The sequence below is a fragment of the Aulonocara stuartgranti genome, assembly GCF_965226115.1.
Source record: "Aulonocara stuartgranti genome assembly, chromosome: 18".
NCBI classification, from domain to species: Eukaryota; Metazoa; Chordata; class Actinopteri; order Cichliformes; family Cichlidae; genus Aulonocara; species Aulonocara stuartgranti.
This window is the reverse complement of record NC_138954.1, coordinates 22,546,148-22,571,994: the sequence shown is the minus strand read 5'-3', so window position 1 is coordinate 22,571,994 and position 25,847 is coordinate 22,546,148. Positions and strand designations below refer to the sequence as shown.

General features: G+C 41.0%; 1 protein-coding gene across 2 annotated transcripts in view; it reads left to right on the top strand.

The window, feature by feature from the left end:
* Positions 1–1,132: 1,132 nt before the first annotated feature.
* Positions 1,133–25,847, top strand: part of LOC309693547 (semaphorin-6B-like) — a 37,592-nt gene continuing 12,877 nt past the window's right edge. Inside the window, exons 1-8 of one of the 2 annotated variants that reach the window (XM_082512883.1) lie at positions 1,133–1,153; positions 19,594–19,717; positions 20,636–20,747; positions 22,312–22,372; positions 22,474–22,536; positions 25,122–25,220; positions 25,306–25,396; positions 25,649–25,768. In XM_082512883.1, the coding sequence (XP_082369009.1) occupies positions 19,612–19,717; positions 20,636–20,747; positions 22,312–22,372; positions 22,474–22,536; positions 25,122–25,220; positions 25,306–25,396; positions 25,649–25,768 (652 nt within the window). In that variant the 5' untranslated portion in view covers positions 1,133–1,153; positions 19,594–19,611. Of the gene's footprint in view, positions 1,154–12,833; positions 13,370–19,593; positions 19,718–20,635; positions 20,748–22,311; positions 22,373–22,473; positions 22,537–25,121; positions 25,221–25,305; positions 25,397–25,648; positions 25,769–25,847 lie in introns of those variants that run through there. The other variant, XM_082512882.1, reaches the window with a different exon arrangement.

Here is a 25,847-nt window from a genome sequence, read left to right as displayed (position 1 = left end):
GGAAAAAGAAAAAGAAATAATATAAATACAGTATGCTAAACTAACCTTATAATGAATTTGAGAGCAAGGATATTTTTATTAATTATTTTATTTTATCTGATTAACACTTTTTGCTTGTTTGTGTGTTTGTTTGTTTGAGTTTGCTTTTATGCAATGAATAACAGATATATATCCATATATTTTCATGTCTTTTTGCTGATGTCGTTTACAATTAAAACAAGTGTTATTTGGTGATATTTTGGTATAGATCCGGCCCTACATCTGTCTACTTATTATTTCACCATTTTCCTAAATAAGAAGTAGAGGTGCATGTCTTTGTCTTTAAACCCTCTTTGTATTCATTAAGGTGAAGGCGTCTGCCAGTTATGTATTTAGTCATAAGCTTTATTCGGGTATTTTTATTATTTGGCAAAATATTGTTAATGTGCTAGTTCACTCTGCAGCTTTATGTTTATGTTCTGTAACTCACAACATGCAGTACGTATAGACCTGTATGTGTTTGTGCGCGCGCGCGCGCGTGTGTGTGTGAGAGAGAGAGAGAGAGAGAGAGAGAGAGAGGTCCTCCATTCATCATTGATCCACTGCAGGACTGTGTTTCATGGGGGTGTGAATTATGGGCCCCTGTTGTCACTGTGCCTGCTCTGCGTTGGACGTTTCACCTCGCCACTGTAAATTTAAAAAGGGGATTAGATTTTGCTGACAACTGATTTCAAAGCCGCAGCTCGACCAAGTGCAGAAAACTGCACGGTACCTCTTGAAAGAAGACTTCATACTGCCCCGCAATTGCAGGATTTGGGGAATTTGCAAGGATCGGAACAAACCTAACGGGACGCAAAACGCATTCGAGATCACAGAAACCTCAGTAGATTTTACGCAATTACACTACGGACTCTTTTCCTTCAGGGAGGAGAAAAAAAACCAAACGTTTAGTTGACTGGGCGTTTTGGACGCGCAGTGATGCTACGGCGACGCACAACAGAGGGAAGGGACAGGTGAGGTGCGGCTGAGGAGCGCAATTTTAGAGAGGCTTTGAATACCCCCGAGCTGTGCTACCCAACCCCGGTTTCATCATAGAAAAGAAGAAGATCGACCGGCGAGGGCGAGTTGGCGATTGGCACCTGCCTCACCCTCCAATACCTGGCCATCTGGCGCGGTGAGTATGCCAAATGATGGTGGGGTTTGGAGATGGATAGATGAACAGATGCTTTGAGGGAAACGGAGGGTGGTTGGGGTGAACAGGTAGTGTATAAGTGTGCAATTTTATTACTGCCACTAAACGCCATGCTGCATTATTACAGTCCTCCGGCTTGGATGTGGTACCGTCTGGACCTTTGTGGGCACGAGCTGCTCTTTGTGTCTGCTGTGCAAGTTTGGTGTTATTTGCGTATGACGTGCAAATCTTCATCATTTTGCTTTCACGTGTTGCATATGGTTTTGAAATGCTTATTCTTTATAGGCTTGAGTGATGTCTCAGCAAAATAACTAAATATTTAAATAAATAAAGACTCACAATGCACATTACCATGTAACATTAAAACGACGGATACGGCTTAATTAACATTTTCATTTGGATTGGATCATAGGTCGTGATTTGTGCCCATTGCTCCCCGGTGACATATTTTACTGCCCCTCTGTGTACATTTATGATGGTTTTCTTTAGTGTTTGCAAGTGTTTTTTTTTTTTATTTCTTTAACAAGAGAAAAGGTCAGATGTGATCATTTAGAAGCCATAAAGTCGATTGATTATGTCATTACTCACTTGTGTGGTTACAGGGTGAATGCGCAAAGAAAACAGTTGATAAATGAAATGAAATTGAAGAAATGGAAAATTGTTGTGAATTTACACATAGACACATGTGCCTCAATATTTTCATCGCATAGGTTCAGTCACAGAGTGACACAAACTGAAGTCACTTTATGTCTTTTCTCCTAAATGTGCCTTTTACAGTTACAAGAACTGACACCCGAATAGTCCATAACCAGCCTGCGCACTCACAACCTCTATAGCCAAAGTTAAGTGCTCAGTCACCGCTGTCCCAGCTTCTACTGAAGTGATTTAACAGTTACATGTAGTTCACTGTTTACAACTTCACCCTTCATACTAAAAGCTATCAAGTTCCACAGAAGGACTATTACAGCTTCCAGCTGCTGTAATTTGTGTTTGTTTTTCTGTGCGAGCTGAAAGGCAAAAAGAGATGGTTGGTGACAGACAGAAAAAGACAGACAGGCTAACAATGCAAAGGATGAAGCAGTCCTGGCATAAACTACAGGGGGGGTAAAAAAAAAACACAGAAAAAGAAATGATGGAGCAGAAAGCACAAGTGTTGAGGGAGAGGGGCTGCAGACAGCACTTGGAGCGGGTGTGAATGGTTTCCCTGTTATCCCTGCTGCCCACACAGACATCCACACAGCAGCCGTGCGAGCAGGTGCTAACCCCACCACACAGCAACCGCAGGGAACAACAGGTGCAGCCACTCTTTCCTTCAGCCTTCCTTTGGAAATCCATCTAACACCTACCCATCAAAAACATACAGCTACACCAAACCTTTCTAACATCCCCACCCCAAAGCCCACAGCCCATACTGAAGGGAACCAAATGGATACTTCAGTGTACATTTAGGAAAATAGCAGAGGATGGCCAGGAATGAGGAATTTAATTATAAAATCTATTATGCCATAAGCAAAAGTGAAACTACTTGAATTGATAAAGCAAAGCAAGCTGCAGGTAAACACAATGTAGAAAGCTTCAGGTTGAGATAGCTTCCCATAGGGACATTTAATGAACTCTATTGATCACATAGGACTCTATTCAATCACATATGCTAAGCCACAAACGGAGAAATTCAGTCTTGGAGGGAAAAAACAGAGAAAGAGATTGGATTCCAGAGTAATACAGCCCAACACAAAGAGAGTAAATCAAAGGCAGATTACTGTGATGGGGTTGTTAAGTACCACATTTCTAAAAATGTGTAGAATGACAGTCTCAGATCCTGTGTGTTAAGCAGAGTGAGATGAAACAGACAGAAGATGTTGGAAGGAAAGAGATGTTACCTAACAGCTTCTCTGTTCCTATTGCCAAGAGAATACGTCAAGCAATTGGCGACAAATTGCTCCTCTTTACCTCTGGTACACAGAAAGGAACAGTCAGACACCCCTGGTTTAACACTGGGAGGCTGCAAGCTGCTGCAAAACCAGTCGCTTTCTTATCAGATTTACTTGTTTCTTTATTTGCCAGCCCCGAAGATCTTTTATACTCAATAAACTCGGTTGGGTGAGCAGATTTTTGTGAAATAAGTTAATGCTTTCTGGGGGTTTTTTGTTTGTTTTTTGTCCTTTTCTAATTTTCTCATTACATTTAACCCGTAAGTTGCTCACTGTAGATTGCCTTGTTCTCACACAGCCTGGACATGCCTACCACCCACTCAAGTAATGGTAACATACGCTCTTACAGTGTTTGGATGAACTTTACTTTCCAGACTTGATGAATGAACTCCCACCTGCCCTAACAGTAATTTCTGTGTCAAAGCGGAGACAGGATTATCCACTAATCTGATTGTAAAACAAAACAAAGCTGCGTCTAGTATCAAGAGATTTGAAGAAATGCTTATTTTCCTCAAAAGGAGCCAGCATATTACGAGGCTCCAGTTTCATACAGGGAGCCATATTTATCGGGTGGCAGGGTTTGGTGGGATTCTTCAGAACAAAATTGACACTTCAAAGGGGCGATGGAGTTCTCAGACCTCGGGGCAATGAAATCAGAAGAGTTTAAGCAGGCAGGCATCTGCTGGGTGACCTATTCCCGCTGGGCCCTCGGTGCATGGACCTCAGGGAGTCATTCTGCAGGATTAAAGGGGGCCAGAGGGTCAGGAGTCATGCAGGCGTGCTTTCTTTCCTTGGCAGAACTTTGTTCCCTATGCTGAGATAGGTGTTTAAAATATACTCCTTTACGCAAAGCTTCTCTGTGTTGATGTGAGAGGCTTTCAGGAGTTTTACTGCCCCCCCCCCCCCCCCCCCCCCCCCAGCAAGCCCCTCCAGATGTTTTAGACGGAAAGAAGCAAGATAGCAAGTACCCCTGCAAACAGAGGAGCGTTACCTGTGGAAAACTGCTGTAAATTGTCCACAACACCATAAAGTGCACACTGCAAGATAAATGATGTTCAGGTGGCCAAGGTGGCTGAAGCATGTGGATTTAGTTGTTGCATCAGCCACATGCGCCGTGTAATAATACCGTGCAGTTATTTCCATGTTAAAATCCCTTCAGAGTGGCCATACATCTTCAGTTTTATGACTCTTCTTTCAGTGATTCCTCCCTGAGGGTGCTGCTCTTTTTATGTATGCCTGTGCACATTGTTCACACGCTATAAAGGCCTCGCATGCAGGGATGGATCATACTATTATGAAATGTAATCAGCTGCCAAATACAAGCTACCTGCAAGCTTTTGAAATAGTAAATGACATCAAACATAATCTGAGTAGTTTTGGATAACTTGATACATGAGCATGTTAGATTACTCAAATACATGTGTTCTTATTGTATTGTTCTATCCACTGTCTTACCTCATCAGCACCTCCCATTACTCCCTCACCCAGAGGTGAGGAGTGGGAAGGTGTACGCACATATTTCATGTGCGCGTACTACACGTGCGTGTGTCGCACATGAGCTTGAAAAAAGGAAGTATGTCTCGCAAATCAACCCTCTCCTTTGCACGTAACTCGTATTCCCGTTTAAGTGGCTAGAAATTGGGTTTGGAGCGTTATCACAGCTGTTTCAACTCAGACAGATAGAGACCGCCTAATCTCCTTCATTCTGTGATCTCATTTACATCGCAAAATTGCAAAAGGGAGAAAATGACCATCCACTCCATGCTTTCACTGAAGCACTCGCACACATCTACGCGCGCACACAAACAAGATAAGCAAATAACCAGTAACCTTTTCTCAAATGCCACCACTAAGGCACTTGACTTTTTACTTCTCTGCACAAAATGAATGGGGCTTTATATATATATATATATTTCTTGGGAGCTTGGTCTATCTTCTCATATTTTGCTGCTTTTGTTGTCCAACACATTCAGTGAGCACCTATGCCAAAAAGCAAGCTTTAGTTATGGCAGCTTAGCCGGAGGGATTTGGAGGACTTTTTTTTTTTTTATTGGGAGATAAAAGCATTGGAGTCCTTTGTCTTTCCAGCTACTTGAGACTGTTTTGTGGCCTGGTGAAGCTTTGTTGTGGCTAATCTTTCTCTCCCCTCTCTGTCCTCGCCTGCACCCATCCCATCTTCGCGGCAAACACAACTTTTCTCTTTTAATTATGGCTTTTCTTCTGGGGACCCAGTCACAACTGAACGGAGAGGAGCAAAGCATAGCAGAAACACAATTATACCTGCGAGGAGGAGAGAACTTTCTCAGGGGAGGTGTCAGTGTATGGGTGTTTATACGCTGCTGCTGCTGCTGCTGCTGCTGCTGCTGCTGCTGCTGCTGCTGCTGCTGTGGGAGTGTGTGTCTGTGCAAGCATGCATCATGTACATGTGTACAAGCAGATTCTTTGGCATTTTTGATATCTGCAGTGAGAAGACCACCTATTGTGGGCTATGATCCTCTTAGCAGGCCTCTGCCAAAAGAGCTATATTTACTGCTGCCGGTGATCACAGCACACAAAGAACAGCATGTCATGAAAATGAGCTACCTTTCAGCCCCTTCTACACCGGCATAAGAGAAGCCACTAACAGAGTGTGAGATGTATGGTAATGGATGCCGCGCAGGGACATTAGCACAGCCTATTTAGCATAGTCTTTGTTGAGGTAGAAAAATGAATAGGCAGGTGGATGACGAGTGCTGGTCAGTGAAAAACACAAGGTAAAAAAAGAAAGAAAAAATACAACAAATGCAACGATTATTTTTGGCTGCAAAATCCACAGTTTATTTTTGTCAAAAGAGAACCAGTTACCAAGCAGTAAGATGATTTCTTTCCTTGTAATGAATGTTAAAAAATAACGAGGCTTTGCTTCAGAAATTGATAAGAAGGGAGTAAAAAAAAAGATTCTGCCTGGAGACAGATGTCATGGACACCATTAAGACTGTGTGACTAAACAGGATAATGACTGTATAAAACCAGGTCAAATTCATAGGCGAAAAACCCCTGTCGCTGTTGTGTAATTAGACTGCATCTTCACTGGCGTCGTACGCACAGGGGTGTGCGTGCGCTTGACTCTGTGCTCATAGTGTGTGTCTGAGTGTGTGCACTGCATACTCATGTGCCTGCCTCCAGCTCGGAGCTGTGCAGTGAATGTATATGTGCTTACTGCAGTCAAACTCTGGTTAGCAACGTTTGCCCTTGCTGCAGCTTTGTACAGCACGGTAAATGTTTTCTGTGCGTGCAAGTCTATGTGTGTGTCTGTCTGCGTGTGTGCGTGTGCTGTTTCAGACGTTTTCATATGCATTTCTATCCCACAGTAGCAATAAAAAGTACATACATTTGCCTGTTTTTTAGCCCACAAATTGTTGTTATTTGCATGTTTAGATGCATCCTCTCTACTTTTCTGCACAAACCTGCCTGTCACCCAGACACTGATAGCTCCCTGCATGCTGTGTGTCTGTCACTACCAGCAATTTAGCTTTAGGCAAAGGGCCTGTTGGAGAAGATGTCTGAGGGGAGATGAAACCCTCTCTGGCTAGACTCCAGCTCTGTCCATCCTATTTTAATTACCTATGGCACTCACCCAGGGGAACATCGCTTCCTCTCTGTGTCTTCTCCACCCTTTTCCTCATCTCCCTTCTGTCTCTTTTTTCTTTTTTTGCTAGCACCGTCTCTTTTCATCTCCTTGAGCCTCATTATCTCTTTCGCAGTTTTTACCTTTTTCCGCTTTCACCCATAAACTAACAGCACACAGCTGCGTCAGAGCTATACGCAGAGGTAACCTTTGCATTAGCATATAAATGACCCTATAGATTGAATAGTATTTTAGGATATTTAACAGCAGGAGACAGATTCCTTTAACTCTGATTAGACCCGTTCTAAGGAGACAAGCAGCCACTTGAGGGAATATCGCCTCCACCTCAATAAAGATAAAGACCGCGACACTTCCACTTCTGAGGAGCGCGTGACTGTGTCCGTCATAGACATTTGCTCTGTCCTGTCATTGAATATGAGCGCATGTAAACACATCAAATATCTGTGTTTTAATTTAGCTTCTTCCCAACCTGCTTCCTTTGACACCATGTAGTCTAGCCACCTGTTTTGAGAGATTTTCACATTAACCATTCTGAACTTGCGTCACAGACCCAGTCCCGGATTTACAACAAAGACACATGTCATTCATAAAATCCGAGTTATCTATAGAGCAATGTGTGGGAATTTACCCAATGAGCCATGTCAAATTAACATTTTAGGGATCCATGCTCATTTACTTTCCTTCTGGGATTAAAAGACAAGTTCATTTAGCTAAATACCAAACCCGAAAGCAGGTGAAACTTAGCTCTGTCAAAAAATTGAAAGAAAAATCCCATATTACACCTTATAACCGAAGTGTAAAAACATTCATTCACACTTTTACAGGAAGTTTTTAAAGACTTCTCCATGAAGCTCCCAGCCATAGAAAGAGTCTTGTACATAACACATGTAAAACAGTGATAAAACACCTTGTTTTTGCTTTTTCCAGTCTCTGCAAAGAGCTAACTTTCAGCTCTTTACATTTAATTTCCAGAGCAGAAAAGAGGAAACAAAATGTTGAACTGCCCATTAACAGAGATGGCATCCTCAACGTGTACGATAAAGACAGGAGCTGTAACCCACCTTCAGAGTCTTTGGATCTTGGAGCGATGACTCCAAGAATTCTCAGCTTCTCTTTTGAAATATAAAGCTCATGTTGATTCTGTTTTTAGTGTCGAAACAGATTTGTGCATGAAGGCTACCACATCACAGTTTGATCTAACTATTTAACTGGTATCACTCTATTAATGGACAAAATTAAAATTCATCATGACAAACACCCTGGTCAGCTACAAACACAGCTCATCACATTTTGCCTGAATTGAGTCTACTGTACAGTAGCAGCACATACCAAAGAAGGATTCTGGATTTTTTTCACTATTTTTTACCCTTCCAGTGCACCCTTTTCATTTTCAGCTCATATCTGATTGAATCCTATTACTGAAACGATACTGATTGTAGCGCGGAAAACTGAAGTCTGAAGGTGACCCACTTCTCCCATTTTAGCCCGTGTCTGTGTTTCTACCCTTAGGCCATCTTGCTTTATTCCGGGCTTTAACCTGCATACTGTCCTCAAGGAGCAAGTGTGTTACAAATGAGAACAAGGTCTAAAGGATTCTCTCTCAGCTGAGTCTTTAATACTGCCATAGCCAGCATGAAAACTCTACAGTCCAGTTATCCTTGTAAGTATATTGTATATCGCATATTAGTGAAAGTCAGTCTGTCATAATAATACAGCAGAGGAGGTCTCAGAAGCTCACTGGGGAAAAGCTTTGAAAGCACTACACATAGCTCTTTAAGGCCAAAATTGTGGACTCAGAGTTTAAACTATGTCCAGCATATATATATATATATATATATATATATATATATATATATATATATATATATATATATAAATTTAGAGACCAAATTGCTTGTCTCCCATCCCCCTCCATGCGGGGACCCACACCTCCTTACATCTGTGTCCATGTACACGACTGCGCGTGTACTTGTGTTCCTGCTTAAGTGTGTACGCATCAGTGTGTGTTGTTTGTTTGACTGCGCACACATATGTGGGTAACGTATGAGTTAGAGGACAGACCCGCCCTCCTCACGTTTACATCTACTGCAATAAAACATCTCTCCCTAGCTTTGCTATTGGTTGCTACGGTAACAAAGGCACAGAGTGGAGTGGTTGCCGCAGCCAAACAGTGAGCGAGAGACTGAGAGGAAAAAAAAAAAAAGATTCTGCCTGTAAGACCTAATCACAACAACAGATTCGGTGCATCGCACCATAAAACACAGCTTGGTAACAGTCATGAGTAAAATGTCAACACCATGAAAAGATAGGTTTGGATTTTATTCATCCATAATATCTTTATATATATGTGTGTCTGTGTGTCTGTGTGTGTGTGTGTCTGTGTGTGTGTCAAAGGATTAATTAATGGCTGTAGTGTAGCTGGGTGCAGCACAGGTCATAGCATTGAGTTGATGTCTGCCTGTATGTGTAGATGTGTGGGTGTGCGTTGGCGGCCTCGTGTGCCTGGGTGGGGGGGCTAGAGGGTGTTGCTCAGGCTTTGCTCATGGCCAAAGCTCATCAGTGTGAATAGGGATGGTGCTCTTTACTCCCTATTTAGCAGGATGAGAGTGTATTGATCTCACTCGGTAGCTTTAATAGCTGAGATGTCATGCAAATATGAGCATGTGCAGCGTGTATTCAAGGCCAATGAGGCATTTAGGGACAGGATCATTGGTAAATATTGAATAGTTGATCCTCAAACTAGATGTCCTTCAAGTAGCTTGTTGACATACTGGAGGTTGTATAGAAGTCCCCAGCATGCTGCTCACCCCCTCTGGTTCCTGTCAGATCAGCTGTGGCAGGCGAGACCTCAGAGAAGAAGACTCACTGTCAAATGAAGCTCAGTCACAAGTGACGAGTACCAAACATATGGTCAAACTGATAAGAAGTGAAAGCCGGTGTGTGCGCTCCTTTAGATGACCCGCTGATTTGCTAATTATGTGGGTGTTAGCAGGTGATTTGCTAATGAGCTGCCTGATGAGGCTAGATTGCACCGTGCGGCTGTCGTCGTCATTACATGCGTCCCATGATACGAGTGTCAGTGTCACACCATTTAATCCTATCACACCAACATGATCTGACACAAATAGCATAACATCCTTTCTTCTGCTCCACTTGCTCACCTCTCCTCTCCTGATTTCCTGATACTCATCCTGTCACCAGTCTGGTTTTTATAGCTTGATGAGCTGGAAGGCAGTCGCAAGTGGCATCGCTCTTCCTCCCTTTTTGTCTTTCATCTTTCACTTCTTTATTCAGGATTTTGGCTCAGCTGGGAAAACTCAGAGCCCTTGATAATCAAAGAGTTGCCCCAAACCTCTTTTTTTTATAACTCAGATCATTAAAAAAACAGTACCTTTGTCTTTGCACTGGATAGCGGCAAAGGTTTAATAAGTTGGCTTGGCCCAGATCGTATTGCTTATCTTATGGATCAATAACCGTAATCAATACACTCTCTAATGAGCAGGCTTAATTAATCTTTTACCAGAGGGTTTTAGTATGTTTGGGAGTGTGTGTTTTTAGCCTTTACAGGCTTTCAGAACAATCATTATATAGAACACCTTTATGCAGCACAAGATTTTTGTGCAAGTTAAAATTATTTTGGTTTTTGCCTTCAGAGCTGCTTTAATTCTTCATGGCAGTGATTCAACAAGGTGCTGGAAACATTCCTGGGAGATTTTAGTCCATATTGACATGATTATATTAACACACAATGGCTGCAGATCTGTAAGCTGCACATAAATGATATGACTCTACCATTCCACCACACCGCAAAGCTGCTCTATTGGATTGAGATCTGGTGACTGTGGAGGACATTTGAGTGCAATGAACTTATTGTCATGTTCAAGAAACCAGTTTGAGAGGATCTGAGCTTTGTGACAGAGTATGTTAGCCTGCTGGAAGCAGCCATAAGATGATGGATACACAATGGTTATAAAGAGATGGAGTCAAGGGAATATCCTTCAAACCAGAACACAACTACCAGAAGCCTGAGTCGTTAATATAAGGCAGGATGGATCCATGCTTTTGCGTTGTTGTACCATTAGAATGATGCAGCCAAAATCTTCTTCTGTCCAATTTTGTTTTAGCTGTTTTACCTTAGTTTCCTGTTCTTAGCTGACAGGAGTGGGTCCAAGTGTGGTCTTCTGCTGCTGCAGCCCATCTGCTTCAAGGTCTGATATGTGTGTTCAGAGAGGCTCCTCTGCATACTTTGGCTGAAATGAATATTTGTTTGACTTACTGTTTCCTTCTCATCAGTTCAAAGCAGTCTGGCCATTCTCCTCTAACATAAACAAGCCATTTGAACTGCAGCTCACGTGATGTTTTCTCTGTTTTGGCGTATTCTCTGTAAACACTAGAGATGGTTGTGTGGGAAAATCCCAGTAGATCAGCAGTTTCTGAAATACCCAGGCTATCCGTCTGGCACCAACAACCGCATTCATCATTAAACATGTCTAAGACAAAAGATATGATCATTGATTTTAGAAAATGTATTCATACACAAGAGGTCATGTCCATTAAGGATCGGACAGTGGAGCATCTTCAGTCTCATAAATGTCTTGAAATAATTATTGATTAAAAGCTGAACTTAGAAGCAACTGTGAGGCAAAAAAAAAGGTATTGGTGTCTAAAATGCTCGCATTTCCATAGTGATAAAACCAGGATGATTTTATTTGATCATGCTTTGATTGAATCTTTTCGTATCCTTTTTCTCTGTGTCATGGTTTGGAAACATATCTGTAAAGAACAGAAACTCAGTCACATTGTTAAATGGTCTTATAGGCTGATATTTTAAAGGCGCCACAGCTGAACCAACATCGCCGTACACCAGAGAGATACGGGGTTTAGCTGGTTTGATTTTACTTGATGACTCACATTGCTTAGTAGTCTTAGTTTTTATTATAGATGTAACTATTGTTTTCACCTCTCGATCATCAATTGTCCGCTTGAATCATCAGTTTATTTATGTATCTGTTTATTGCTGAACTGTTAACTTTTCTGCACAAACCTGTTCTTAGATGTCACTGAGCTGATCTGTCATGGCACCCCCTGGCAATTGCAGAAGTAGCCCCTGGGGTATTTTTTTTACCCCACTGGGAATCACTACTGCTGGTGTATTTGAAAGGAAAAAGCTCCTGTGGTTCAGAAATATAAGATCATTGTCGATGGGGCTTTCAGATTTGTAATACTATTAAAAGTATTCAAATGTGTTTGTCAATTCTTTATGCAAAAGATATTTTGACGCGCGTAGTTATTTGTTTCATTTTGTATTTCTTGAACGCAAATCCAGTTGAACTTTTGATGTAAACAGGAATCATAACCACATAAAGCAAACACCACTAGAGTAGTTCAAGTTTGTATTTGTTTTTATTTTTGGATATTTAGCAACATCTAACACTTGAGAGTGGTTACTGCTTCCTGTTCGTAATGAGCTCATAAATATACAAAAACCTATAAGTGAATTTATTCACAGCGAAAAAAACATGACGATTCTCAAGCAGGCTCAGAGTGAAACAAAGCGTGTCCTTTCAGTGATATATATTACGATTTATGCACGTCTATTTAGAAACGCAGTGTAAGTCACCAAACTTAAGATAAACAGAAGGAGCACAATTGTTTAGCGGCAGTGTGTTCAGGCGTATGATAGCTAATCTCACTGGAACACACACTTCATTTAATTCCATCTATCCATCTTTCAAATCCACGGACAACAACAGAATTTCATCGTAGACTTAAGCATCACGTGTGGACCCTCCTCGTGTTGTGGTCATAATGAAACGAGGCTGACCCTAAACCTGACTCCATCTGTTTTAGTCTAGGGTATCCCAAAGGAGTTTCAGATGAAACAAACCCTCCACTCCCCCTCAGGCCTCATCCAATGCATCTGATGAGCAGCAGGCTTAGAGATGTCAAACCTACAATCTCTGGGTTAGAATTACATTTGAAGTGGCCCCAGAGTATAGCCTCTAGCCCACATCAGCTCACAGATGTCTTCAAACAGCATGTCTCTCAATCTTACACAAAGTCTGAAGTACTGGCAACACAGGTTACCAGAGGTGTGGACTCGAGTCACATGACTTGGACTCGAGTCAGACTCGAGTCATTAATTTTATGACTTTAGACTTGACTTGAAAAAATGTTCTAAGACTTGTGACTTGACTTGGACTTTTACACCAATGACCTGGGACTTGAATTGGACTTGAACCGGTTTACTTGAAAAGACTTGATATTTCACCCCAAATATAAAATTTAACATGCATATTATATAGAGATTGAAAATGTGACGTCATTCAGGGGTAAAACCGCAAAGGATTCTGGGAACTCGTGGCAAGAGGTACTAGCGTACGCAGGCTTTCAATTGAAATCACAGCGATAAAAAAGAAACACAAAAATGGCAAGAAGCTGTTGTATTATTAACTGCAATAGCCGGTCGCATGACAGCCACGGGAAGCCGACGGGTAAAGAGATCGGTTGTTATCGGATTACGTCGTTGAAGAGAAATTGTTCGAGCCATGTTTCCGAAGTAACAAAGACGCGACGGGTGGCCTGGATTGCAGCCATTCAAAGACCAAATATAACGTCCCAGAACACTCCAGCTCACAGGTTAGTCTGCTCCAAGCATTTACACAAAGGCAAATCTTCTGTTGTAGTTAATGCGTCATTTTCATAACATAATTGGTGATATAGGTTACAAGCAAGTCTGGCGCTGAACAGAAATTGTCGCGCTATGCTCCTTTGTTTATTGTGCATAAATAGTGAATTGTCCTGACACAATATTGCGTTTCGCTTCTGTTATTATGGTACAGTGACAAAAACATATACTTTTATTCACAGGATAAAACAGGTTTTTTGTATCACTAATTGCCCAGTACGATTACAGCATACAGTATTATTGTCACTGCTACATTTCTGTAACCCGTACCAGAAATTATTTCCACTGCTAATTAATTACCGTTGAGCTTAAAGGTCCTATTAATAAACGGTTAACGATTGTGTATTTATGAAGACGATTTGTGAGACTGGTAAACTTATGATACGTACGATGGTCTTTCGTTCTACACGGTGCATTTCAAGGTCCTGTACCCATCCGTCGGTAAACTGTACCTGGGCTTGTTGCAGTGACCTGAAGTTACTATGTCGTGCCAAACTGCATCCAAGAATAACATGCAGCTTATCTCAGAACTGTCGGTGAAAATTATTCTTGGAGCTCGGTTTAATTGAGCTGCATTTTAAAGAGGTGCAATTTCACAATTTGTGTATATTTTCTAAGTTCACTATTTTGTCATGTGTTGAGAAAAACACAGATTTAAAAATTACATGGTCTAATATTTACATTTAGCATAACTGCAACATTCTTTTTTCGTTTTTTTTTTTTTTAAAGACTCGAAAGGACTTGAAATTCAAAATTTCAGACTTGTGACTTGACTCGGACTTTTACACCAGTGACTTGAGACTCGACTCTGACTTGCCTGACATTACTTGAGACTTGACTTGAGACTTGAGGATAAAGACTTGAGACTTACTTGAGACTTACTAAGGTCGACCGTGGCTCAGGGGGTTGGGAAGCGTATCTGTAACCGGAAGGTCGCCGGTTCGATCCCTGGGCTCTCTGTCCTGGTCGTTGTGTCCTTGGGCAAGACACTTTACCTTACTTGCCTACTGGTGTTGGCCAGAGGGGCCGATGGCGCGATATGGCAGCCTCGCTTCTGTCAGTCTGCCCCAGGGCAGCTGTGGCTACAACCGTAGCTTGCCTCCACCAGTGTGTGAATGTGAGAGTGAATGAATAGTGGCATTGTAAAGCGCTTTGGGTGCCTTGAAAAGCGCTATATAAATCCAATCCATTATTATTATTATTATTATTGCAAAACAATGACTTGGTCCCACCTCTGCAGGTTACTGTGTACTTAAGTATGTACGAATATATGTGCCCTACATCTGTGCGCCTCAAATAGCAGTTGTCATCTCCTTAGAAACGAACACATTTACCTCTCAAACTGGTTTTCTATCACCGAAAACAACTGTAAGAGGTTTTTTTTAAGTGGGTACAGACTAGATGAGAGGTAGAGAAACGAAGGGAGGTGGTGTGCAATGGAGGAAGAGAGATGGAGGAAGAAAGGAAATAAGCGGCTCGGGGTTGGGGAAACATGGAACATGGTATTCGGGTTGATTTGATGGGAGCAGCATTGATATTGCTCAGATCTCTTCTTCCGTTTCCAACCTCTCTTTTCATTTACATTGTGTCATTCTTCACATTTCCCAGTATTACAGCAGCTCTGTTAGAAACCCAAGACAAAGCCCAAGTACTCCGCCCTTTATGCTCTCCCCAGTTTGTCTTTTTTCTTCTCTCCTCGTTATATCGCCTCTCCTCTTTCAAAGTATTTTCCACATCAAAGACAGTTTGTGCTACCTCGCAGGCGGCTACAGCTGCACTGTTCCAAAAAATAGTAATGTCAAAGTATCTTACTGTATATTTTACAGTTTTGTACTGTCTTTCTAGAATATCATTACATTTACATAAGTAGACTGTGATTTTACATGTCAAAGGTAAAATAACATAACATCACTGTAAATATAGTAAAACACAATTTACTTGTTTTTTAAATATATTTTTTTGTACATGTGCATATTTAGATTGTAAAAATACATTCAGAAATGTATCATAATCTCACAAATATTTGTCTGTTATGTGAGAGAATGATCTGTTAAATTTAAATGTAATACTATGGAAAAGTATATAAAATGATCGAAAATTAATGAGAATAATCAATAATTAAAGGAGTATTTGAATTATAATTTTGCTGAAAATTTCATGTCATCTAGGTCTGACTCAATAATTCAGAGGTAACAAGTGAAAATATAATTAATAGGAATAAAAACAAAAAAACCCCATATAAAACATTGCACGGCCACGTTGTGCTAATTATATATTTTAAAAAATAAATGTAAAGGTAGGAATTGCAATTAATATAAATCTCGAAGTATTCACAACATTCCTGAACAGAAATAGGTCTCTGCACCTGGGGTGTGGCCATGAAAACAATGTGACATGCCATTGGATGTTGGGAGACATAATAACATGACGCTAAGCATCGGCCAATGAATGTGAACTAACAACCACAAGGTTGCGGGTATGGCTGCACTGTAGGAAAAAATCCTAATATAAAAGTATTTTACTGCATTTTACAGTTTTGTTCTGTTCTTCGAGAATATCATTAACGTTACGTAAATAGACTGTGATAGACATTTCAAATGTAAATGAACGTTAAATCACTGTAATGTAATAAAACATAATTTTCATGATTATTAAATGTATCTGTCTGTACACATGCATATTTAGATTGTTAAAATACATTCACAAATGCATCATGATTTCACAAATATCTGTCCGTTATTTGAAAGATCAAACTGTTGAATTCAAATGTAATGCTATGGAAAAGCATATAACATGATTCCTATAACCACCACAACCACCAGCACTTTATATAGCCTCTGTAGAATTATCCACATATCTCACTTATCTTAACTGCACTACTGTACAGCTCTGTAATAATCATTCTGTACATACGATAATTTTTAACCCTACAACTGTTTACAACTTGCACAGTTCCCATTTCTGTATAGCTGTATATCTCAGATTCTGTAAATTTATTTATTTCATATTCTGTATAGTTTTTCATATTTATATCCTGTTCATAGCCTGTACATAGCTTGTACTCACTACAGCCTGTACATACCTATAGTTATAGAATATTCACAACATACTTCATACCGTGTACATTATAACATACCATAATAGACCCATTTCTGTAATATATTTACATATCTATATTATTGCTAATATTTATTGTAATATATCTATATCACTAAAGCAATTCTGGATGGATGCAAACTGCATTTCGTTGCCCTGTGCATGTGCATGTGCAATGACAATAAAGTTGAATTCTATTCTATTCTATTCTATTCTATAAGCTTGTGTTACATCTAGTGTTTTCTTTGCAAGCTCCTTTGTCTAGTGTTGGTCAAGTTACTTGAAAAAAGTAATCAGTAACTAGTTACTGATTACTTCCCCAAAAAGTAATCCCGTTACTTTACTGATTACTTATTTTCAAAAGTAATTCATTACTTAGTTACTTTTTAAAAACACGATTTACAACCCGAATAGGTGATAAAGCGATAGATCTTTCAGCCCAATTCTACTTTTTCTACATAATCCATCATACAAAATGTAATCAAATGGAAAGATCCCTTTTTAAAACTTGTTTTATTAGTTTTAATCTTTTAACTTTATGCATCAAGCAAAAATTTTATTATATGCAACATTCTCTGACTGGAAGAAATTTGTTTAATATTTAAACCTATTTTCTGCACATTCCAGCACTTTTTTTTTTTTTTTTTTTTGTGGGTGTTTACACTCACTCTTTCAAATAGATGCAAGTAAAACACAGCAGAAAATAAATAAAGTCAAAGACTAGCGGCCCTGTTGCTCTATTTTCACCTGTAAAGCAGGAGTGGGGTAGGCGGAGGTTTGCTCTGGTGCAGATGTGCCGCTGCGGTCAGTGGAAGAATCTGCGAGTTTCTCTGTGAGTTTCCCATTACGTCATAGCGCACTCGGTGCTTGCTTGGAAGTTTAGGGGGGGATTTTTCGCTGTAAGAACGGACACTAATGTTTTTGTCGCTTTTTATGGAATCAAACTCAAAGTAAGGTCAGTACTTCCACGCTTTAAACGCTGCACGCTCATACTCTCTCCCGCACTCGATATATGATGCACTGTTGATCTGCAGACAGCTGTTGTCACGAACGTCACTGTCATGAGACATTCTCACAAAAAAAATCACGGTTTTAGTAACGCAGTAACGCAGCGTTCCTACAGGAAAGTAACGGTAATCTAATGACCGTTTTTGCAATAGTAATCCCTTACTTTACTCGTTACTTGAAAAAAGTAATCGGATGCCCATCTCTGGTTACATCACATAAGTATTATTATCATTGCTATTTAGGGCGATCTTGGCTCAAGAGTTGGCAGTTCGCCTTGTGATCAGAGGGTTGCCGGTTCGAGCCCCGGCTCGGACACTCTCGGTATTGTGTCCGTGTCTTCAGCTACTAGTGATGGCCAGAGGGGCCGATGGTGCGATATGGCAGCCTCACCTTTGTCAGTCTGTCCCAGGGCATGCAATCGATTGTTAACCAACTGTTAACTGCATATTTACGTATTACGATTCATATTGCCACATTCACCTTGTTTATCGTTAATTTCATTGTTTGATCACGTTAAAATGTTTCTAATTTAACGTTTAAAAGCACTTGGAAAAGGCAGAATCCCATGTAAAATTAGCGCAACAAACTGTATTGTCATTACTGGAAATAACAGTATTTTTATGAGGAAGTTATTTTCTGTTATTTTAAGGTAGTATGTTGGTGCCCAAGCTGCCGGAATATTACCGTTTTTTTAAGATGTTTTTTTTAACAGTGTGAGCCATAGACATTTTGAGTAAAGGCGTACTAATAAAGCTTTTGAATTCAAACATGTGCTGGATGGTTTGGCTACCACATTTTATCCCTAACATTTTATGTGCAGCAGTATTGTTCCACTGTCTCTGCAAGAGTTTGAACTCTTTGTTGTAACCCACCCTTCAGGCTGTATAAATTCCAGTGTGTCTGTTGGTCCATTGTTGCCATTCAAATTAAAATATCCAAGTATTTAATGGAAATTAAACTTTAAGCAGTCATTTCTGGATCCAAAGGGATGAATGCTAACAATTTTAGTGATCTCCTGATGCTACCTCGGGTGCCGGGAGGTTAGCATTTACTGGTATGGTTGCATGTGAAATCTCTCAATAATAATAAATGAATTGTCCTGAAATCTGATTAGAGACATCCACATTACTCTGAAGTGGGTCTTAAGTGGGCCAGACCAGTAAAACCATAGCACGATAAACAATTTAATTCTTAATATTCCTCTTTCCCTTTAGTACCTTAAGTCCTGGTCTGTTCTGAAGACGCTCACATTTAATGAACCAACTGGTTAATTCACAGATGATGAACAGCCCGAGATGTTATAGAGACATAAACAGGTCAGAGTTTATATATGATCTTTACTTTGGCTGGTGACCAAATTCCTGCAGAAGATCTGCACTTTCTTCTCAGCAAATCAACAAATGTTTGAAAGCTAACATGCTAAAGCAGTAAGCTGGTCACTAATTTTTGCATCTGTATTTCATGCATCTAGCACCAGTGTGATCCTTATGTGGCCTCTTAACTTTTTAAAGGCCAAAATCTGTTTCCTCCACTTTGATTTAGGGCGTCTTTTCAACCAGAAAGACAATGTCCAGCTTACCCTGGTCGCTACCTTCTGCTCTCTTCATTCTACTTCTAAAGGCCATCTAGTCTTTTCTGTTTTGTGGCTAATTACCCATTTTATTGCCTTTATATGTACATAGAGAAACACAATTAGTCAGAAAAGCATTGCCACCCAAGAGTGTTTTGTCTCTGTGTGAACGTTTTGTGAGAATCCCCTTCCATTCAGACTCTTCGACAATGGAGTGACATTTCTGACAATAGGTCCCTGTTACACCTCTAAGGCAGACAATAGAAACACATTTGCTCCCTGCTGAATCCAGGTTTGCAGCAGCAGTCACCCCGCTGCACTTCTGACCCTGTCTCTCTCACACACACACACACACACACACACACACACACCTGTTCCTCTGCACTGAGAAATATTGTCAGAATACCAATACGCATACCCGTGTGCACTCCCAGGCATGAACACACACACACAGACAGTGCGCAATGAAATTTTTCTCTCTCCTTTTCGCTTTGTTAACAGTGCATCTGTGTTGCTGCCATGGCAACTGTGGCTCCACCCCTCGCATTTCTTCTCCTGCTGCTTCAACTGGCTGATGGCTCATTCCCAGAGGAACCCAGTCCACTCAGCTACGTCCCTGTGGAGGGTACGTGTCCTTCGCCTTTGTGTACGTGTTGTGCACCAGTATAAGTGCAGCACTGATGAATGGCTCTGCGGTGGATGTGGAAATTGGAGGTCAAGGGTCAAAGCCTTGGCGTGAAGCTACTTTCGAACTACCCAGGCATACAAATACAAAGAAGCCTCACCTCATCTTTCCATGGCAGCAATAGATTAATAAGCATGAGAGAGGGCACGAAATAAACACAGTGGCGTGTGAGAAATGATCATAATAGAGCTTGAAAGGTGGAGAAAGATGAAAAGGTGGGGGGGTAGTTGGATTGGATGAGGTGATGTAGATGGGAGAGAGGGGGAGGAGACAGGTGGAGATGGATCGCTACGTCCTCTTTCCCTCCCCTGCAGTCAAGGACAGCGAGAGACGCGCTTTCCCAATCTGTCTCCTGATGATGAGGGCTCCCTATGGAGACCTCTCCCAAACTTTCTTGTAGCCTGATACTCCCACCTTCTCTCTCAACCTCATCTTTTACTCCCTCATTTGTCTCAAAGGTAAGAGGAGACAGGGAAGAAGCGCCTTTTATCATCATAAAATAACAGCAAGAGTGATTAAACACAGTTTTTCTCATTGTGGAGCTGCACGCATCAACAACAGCGCAAAAAAGCACAAAAAACCCCACTTAGAGGATAACAGCGTTTCAGCACGCTTGAACCGCTGCATAATTCGTCTCTGCCCATTATCTTTGTTTTTGGAAACAAAAACATCAAGAATGAGTGAGGACACTATTAAAGTGAAGGTTAGAGAAGCTGTTTGATGGCTTGCCTGAGTACTTTGGGTATATATAGATGGGAAAAGTAGCCACTCTGTCCTCAGCTGTCAGAGAATCATTGAGCAAGGATTTTAATTCTCAGTTTTTTAGTCTGTGTCTTTTTGTCTGTGCGTTCACGCCAGTGGTGAGGAGGTATCCAGTGTTCCTGGGCCGAGCTCATCGTTCAGCACAAAGACAGGAGCTGCACATCCAGACGGTCCTCCAAGTCAACCGCACGCTGTACATAGGAGCCAGGTAACCAACAGCAACCACCTCCGACTGTGCGTTACTGATGCGTTCGCACTGATATGTTTTTCTGCTTTCGCTTTGATGCCACGGCTTCCATCTGCTGTCACTTTGTGGAGGACGTTTTCAGCAGTTTGCTGGAGTGGCGATGTATTCAGCTTTGCTGTTAAATGTCAAGTGAAAAGCTGCTCATTCACATTACACTTACAGATGGAAAAATATGAATCGCCTTACTCCAGCGGCAGTCCAAACACTTCTCACTCTGAATGCATCAGTGCTTTGACCCACCATCGGCGTATTGATTAACAATCATGAATTAGCATAGCATAGCATCTTTATTTATAACGCACTTTACATCCAACAATGTTGACCAAAGTGCTACAAATATAAAACAGAGAGGAAACAGTTTAAATTACATATAAAATATTTTAAAATTAAAAATAATATAATTAATAAGAAAATATATTAAGAGACATCAACAAGTCCTGCTGTGCTAAAAGCCAAGGTAAATAAATATGTTTTAAGACGCGATTTAAAAACAGATAAGGAAGGTGCCTGTCTAACATGTAAAGGCAACTCATTCCACAATTTTGGTGCTGCCACAGCAAACACCTGATCCCCTCTGAGCTTACGATTAGTCCTGGGCACACTCAGGAGGAGCTGGTCTGCCGACCTGAGGGACCAGGAAGGTATGTATGGATGAAGAAGCTCAGAGAGGTACAGAGGGGCAGCATTGGACAAACATTTAAAAACAAATAAAAGCAGTTTAAAATGGATCCTAAAATGCACGGGCAGCCAATGAAGTGAATATAAAACTGGGGTGATGTGCTCGTATCTACGAGTGCCAGTTAAAAGGCGTGCAGCAGCATTCTGGACTAGCTGCAGTCGAAAAACAGAAGATCGACTCACCCCATAATAAAGAGAATTACAGTAATCCAGCCGAACGGTTACAAAAGCGTGGATTACTGTTTCAAATTGCTGTCTCGTAAGAAAGTGCTTAATTTTGGCCAGTTGCCTCAGATGAAAGAAACTAGACCTTACAACCAACCCGATGTGGCTTTCAAGCTTAAGTTCAGGATCCATTTTAAAACCCAGATTAACAATCTCTGGTTTACAGAATGATTTCAGGGATTGCAGATCAACACACGGAACAGCAGTGGAGGCAGGTCTAAACACCATTATTTCAGTTTTAGAATCATTAAAACAAAGAAAGTTTAGCGCCAACCACGACTTGACGTCCTCCAGACATGTTTGCAAACAATTTACAGATGACCCATCTTTCTTTTTAAGAGGAACATAAATCTGGCAGTCATTTGCATAACAGTGAAAAGAGAGTCTGTGCTTTCTAAGAATTGAGCCCAATGGAAGTAAATAAAGTGAAAACAGGATAGGGCCCAGAATGGAACCCTGTGGTACTCCATGAGACAACGGAGCACGGGAAGACTCACAGTTTCCTAAGCGAACTGAAAATGATTTCAAATCTGTTGAAGAAAAAAAAAACGCGGGTTCACTGTGTCAATTTGCATCATATTGCTTAACTGATGCTTTCGATTGTCTTGCTGTGTGTTTCCAGAGATGACTTGTACAGAGTGGAGCTGGATAACATGGCAGGCGATGAGATGTTTTACAGCAAGGTAAGACTCACACATGCACTAAAACAAAAAAACATAATCATGTGCGCATACACACATAACAAGCGTGCAGGGAGGTCTGACTGTGGTTTATCCCCTTCCAGAAAAGGACTTGGGAATCCAATAAGAACGATATTCGAGTGTGTCGGATGAAGGGCAAGCACGAGGTAAAATAATCGCTCACAGCACTTTGACTGACTTTGAGATCCACTAGTGCACGCACCAGCGCTATCTACACCATCACACGCATGGACAGACACAACAGCTGTTACAGAAACCTTATTCCCTTTGGGCGCACCTGCATACGGTATTTACACAAATTTGATCTTGTTGATACAGAATCAGCACATCGCTTAATCACACAAGCTCGGTGACACATTACCCGGGCCAAGAGATGTTCATGGAGCTTCAAAGCTGTTGGGGTTTTTTTTTTCTTCAGCATCTGCATTGTGCTAGTTTTCTAGTCATATATCATTTTCAGCCTGTGGGGTAAGACAGAGAAAGTGGGACAATTTTAAGTGTATATATAAAGTGAAAGGTGACAGTTCTGTGAAGTATGAAGGGAACCTGATCAAATTTAGGATAAGTATCTGATGGGGGGGGGGGGGGGGGGGGGGGGTAGCAATGCCACCAGCAAAATACAATCTAAGCCAAAAAGGCAGGGGGAGACATTATAGAGCAAAGTGAGCAGGGAGAGTGACACAGCCTCAGGGAGGAAACGGTAATTGAAATGAGTTGAGGAAGGCATGTATAGATGGCAATGGGACGCATGTAGGTGGAGGAGAACTGAGGAGGAAAGACATTAGGAGCACAGTGCAGCCACCAGGTAGTAAGAATGAGGTGGAGGGATGAGAAAAGGGAAAAGGTGTTGCTTCAAACACCACAGATGAAAGAGGAGATGATGTAGGAGTGAGGAAAAAAAAACAAGAAGTAACGCTGTGATAAAAGGAGAAACAAAGAAAGTCAAGAGGATAAACACTGGAGAGTGGTGAGAATGTGAGACAAAGGACAGACAAGTGAACTGCGTTAATTAAAATTCTTTAATTCATGTTATAAGATTGGATTTTAAACCCCCATCAACACTGAAGCAGTAGGTAAGTGTGCAGCATTGCCCCACTTTCATTACATTTAATAAAACCTTCAATGCTCTTTGAACATTAATAGTAAGCAGGCACTAATGAAGCAGCTGTATTAAAAGAACCAGTTTGATGTTTTGGACTTTACATTCATTTGCATTATGCCAGCAGTTTTCACAGAAATGTAATTGCCCAGCTGAGCTTAAGCTTGAGTCCAAATTATGTACAAAGCAAGCAAGACAACATACATTATCCCCAAGTCTTTCGAATATTTGTTTGAAGGAAGACAAAAACATCATGCACTGAGAGGAGCTATATGTTTAATAAACCGGCAATAAGAACCAAGAGTAAATATCACAGAATTACAGTCAAGGGAGTAACGCTGTGGAATAACTGCACAGAGGCAATGAAAGCCTGTTTGTCACTGCAGAAGTTCACACGGCTGTATAAAAACAAGAAACGATGTGAATGTGAGAAAAAATTGGCTCAGTAAATAAGTGGCTTAGGCTTTTCTGTTTTCTTGACTCACTCGGGTTGTCTGGGTGCAGCTATTTTCCTTTATCATTGTTTTGTACACATATCTACAGCTATGCCAATGTAGACAGCCTGTATAAAGTTTAGGTTGTATTTTTTGTTTCTATTTATATAAAGGGGTAGCTCTTGATAAGTATTAAACTTCTCTCCTTTCCCTTTAGAAGTTTAATTTAAATAATTCATTACCATCTGTCCTCTTCCTATCTTACACACAAATGCATCCTTGCAGATTAGCTATAATTTGTGACACACACATAATCTTTATGGACAATTTAACAGCAATTACTGTAGTTTGCTCCTGGTAATATTTTTGTAATTACAAAAGAAGGAATTAAATCATTTTCTGGATAAAGCTTCTTTTTTTTCTTTTTACGGGCTTGTGTAAAACTCTTGTGCCAACTTTCATTTCTTTGTATTTTCTAGGAAAATGGGTAAAAGCCTCAACAATTCACTGAAACATCTATCTATCTATCTATCTATCTATCTATCTATCTATCTATCTATCTCTGGTAGTTCTGAGTTTTGAGATTAAGCAAATGAGGTATATGAACGGTGTTATAGAGGTGGTGGTGGTAGGTGGATGCAACTGATCTTGGACAGTGCTGGAATAGCTGTGCTCTCCTGTTCTCAGTCTTTAAGCCAATCCAATCCAATGTAGCTGGCATGAGACTCTTGACAAGAAAGTGATTTCAAGGGAAGCGATCCTGTCAATTATTTCCAATCTGACGAATAAATACGGAGCTGCCGAAAAGCACAAGTGTTAATCGTCTACCTGCACAGGTATTTTTTCTGTGTTTTCAAGTTCACGCCATCAGACATTGTGGTAAAATACTATCACAGAGGGAGGAAAGGATCATCAAGTTTCCGACTCTCTGGTAGCATCTTTAAACTTCAATCAGCAGCCTCCACTTTGAAGACTACTATAAAGTGCCCATCCTGTTGTTTTTCCAGATGGAGTGGGGTTGAGAGTGTTATTTCCTCTCAGGGCTGTTTTTAAGCTGCATTCTTCATACTTCACGCTGACAGTCTTGTAGCGGCTTTGTTCAAAACCCTCTTTGTCACCTTGAGTGCCCTGTAGGTTTACCCCCCTTCCTTCTGTAATAATAATTTCCTTTTGTTTGGTCTGTTTGTTTTTTCTACAGGGAGAGTGTCGTAATTTCATCAAGGTTTTACTCAAGCAGGACGGTGGACTGTTTGTATGCGGAACAAATGCCTTCAACCCTCTGTGTGCCAACTACACTGTTAGTATCCGTCTATCTGTCATCCACCCTTTCTTTGTGTATCTGCCAGTTGGTTTATCTTTTTTTTTTTTTATTCCTCCTGCAGAGAGACAGTCTAGAAATGGTGGGAGAGCCTATCAGTGGGATGGCACGGTGCCCATATGATCCACGACATGCCAATGTGGCTTTATTTGCAGGTAGCATCTCGGCTTTGCTCTGTAAAGATGAAAAATGTCGCTTTTGTTGCCGACATCAGACTCAGTTTCCAGCTCCAGACAGTGAAACGTCTGTGCCCTTGTGTTTACCTTTGCAAATGATTTATAGTCAGACCTCTCGCTGCATTGCTTGTTTGGTTTTAATCTTCCCGACCTTGTGCTATCGCTCTATCTGTATCTTCACCTTCTTTTCTTCTTCTCCTCCTTCTCTCTCTCCCTGCGTTTCTCCGTCAGATGGAAGTCTCTTTACCGGCACCGTGACAGACTTCCTGGCCATCGACGCAGTGATCTATCGCAGCCTCGGCGACAGCCCTGCCCTCCGCACAGTCAAGCACGACTCCAAATGGTTCCGAGGTACTTTTAGAAACAGACATATTGAAAATGTCCCTCCAGAGCCAGACAAAGAGACAATCACAAAACAAATAAGAGAGAT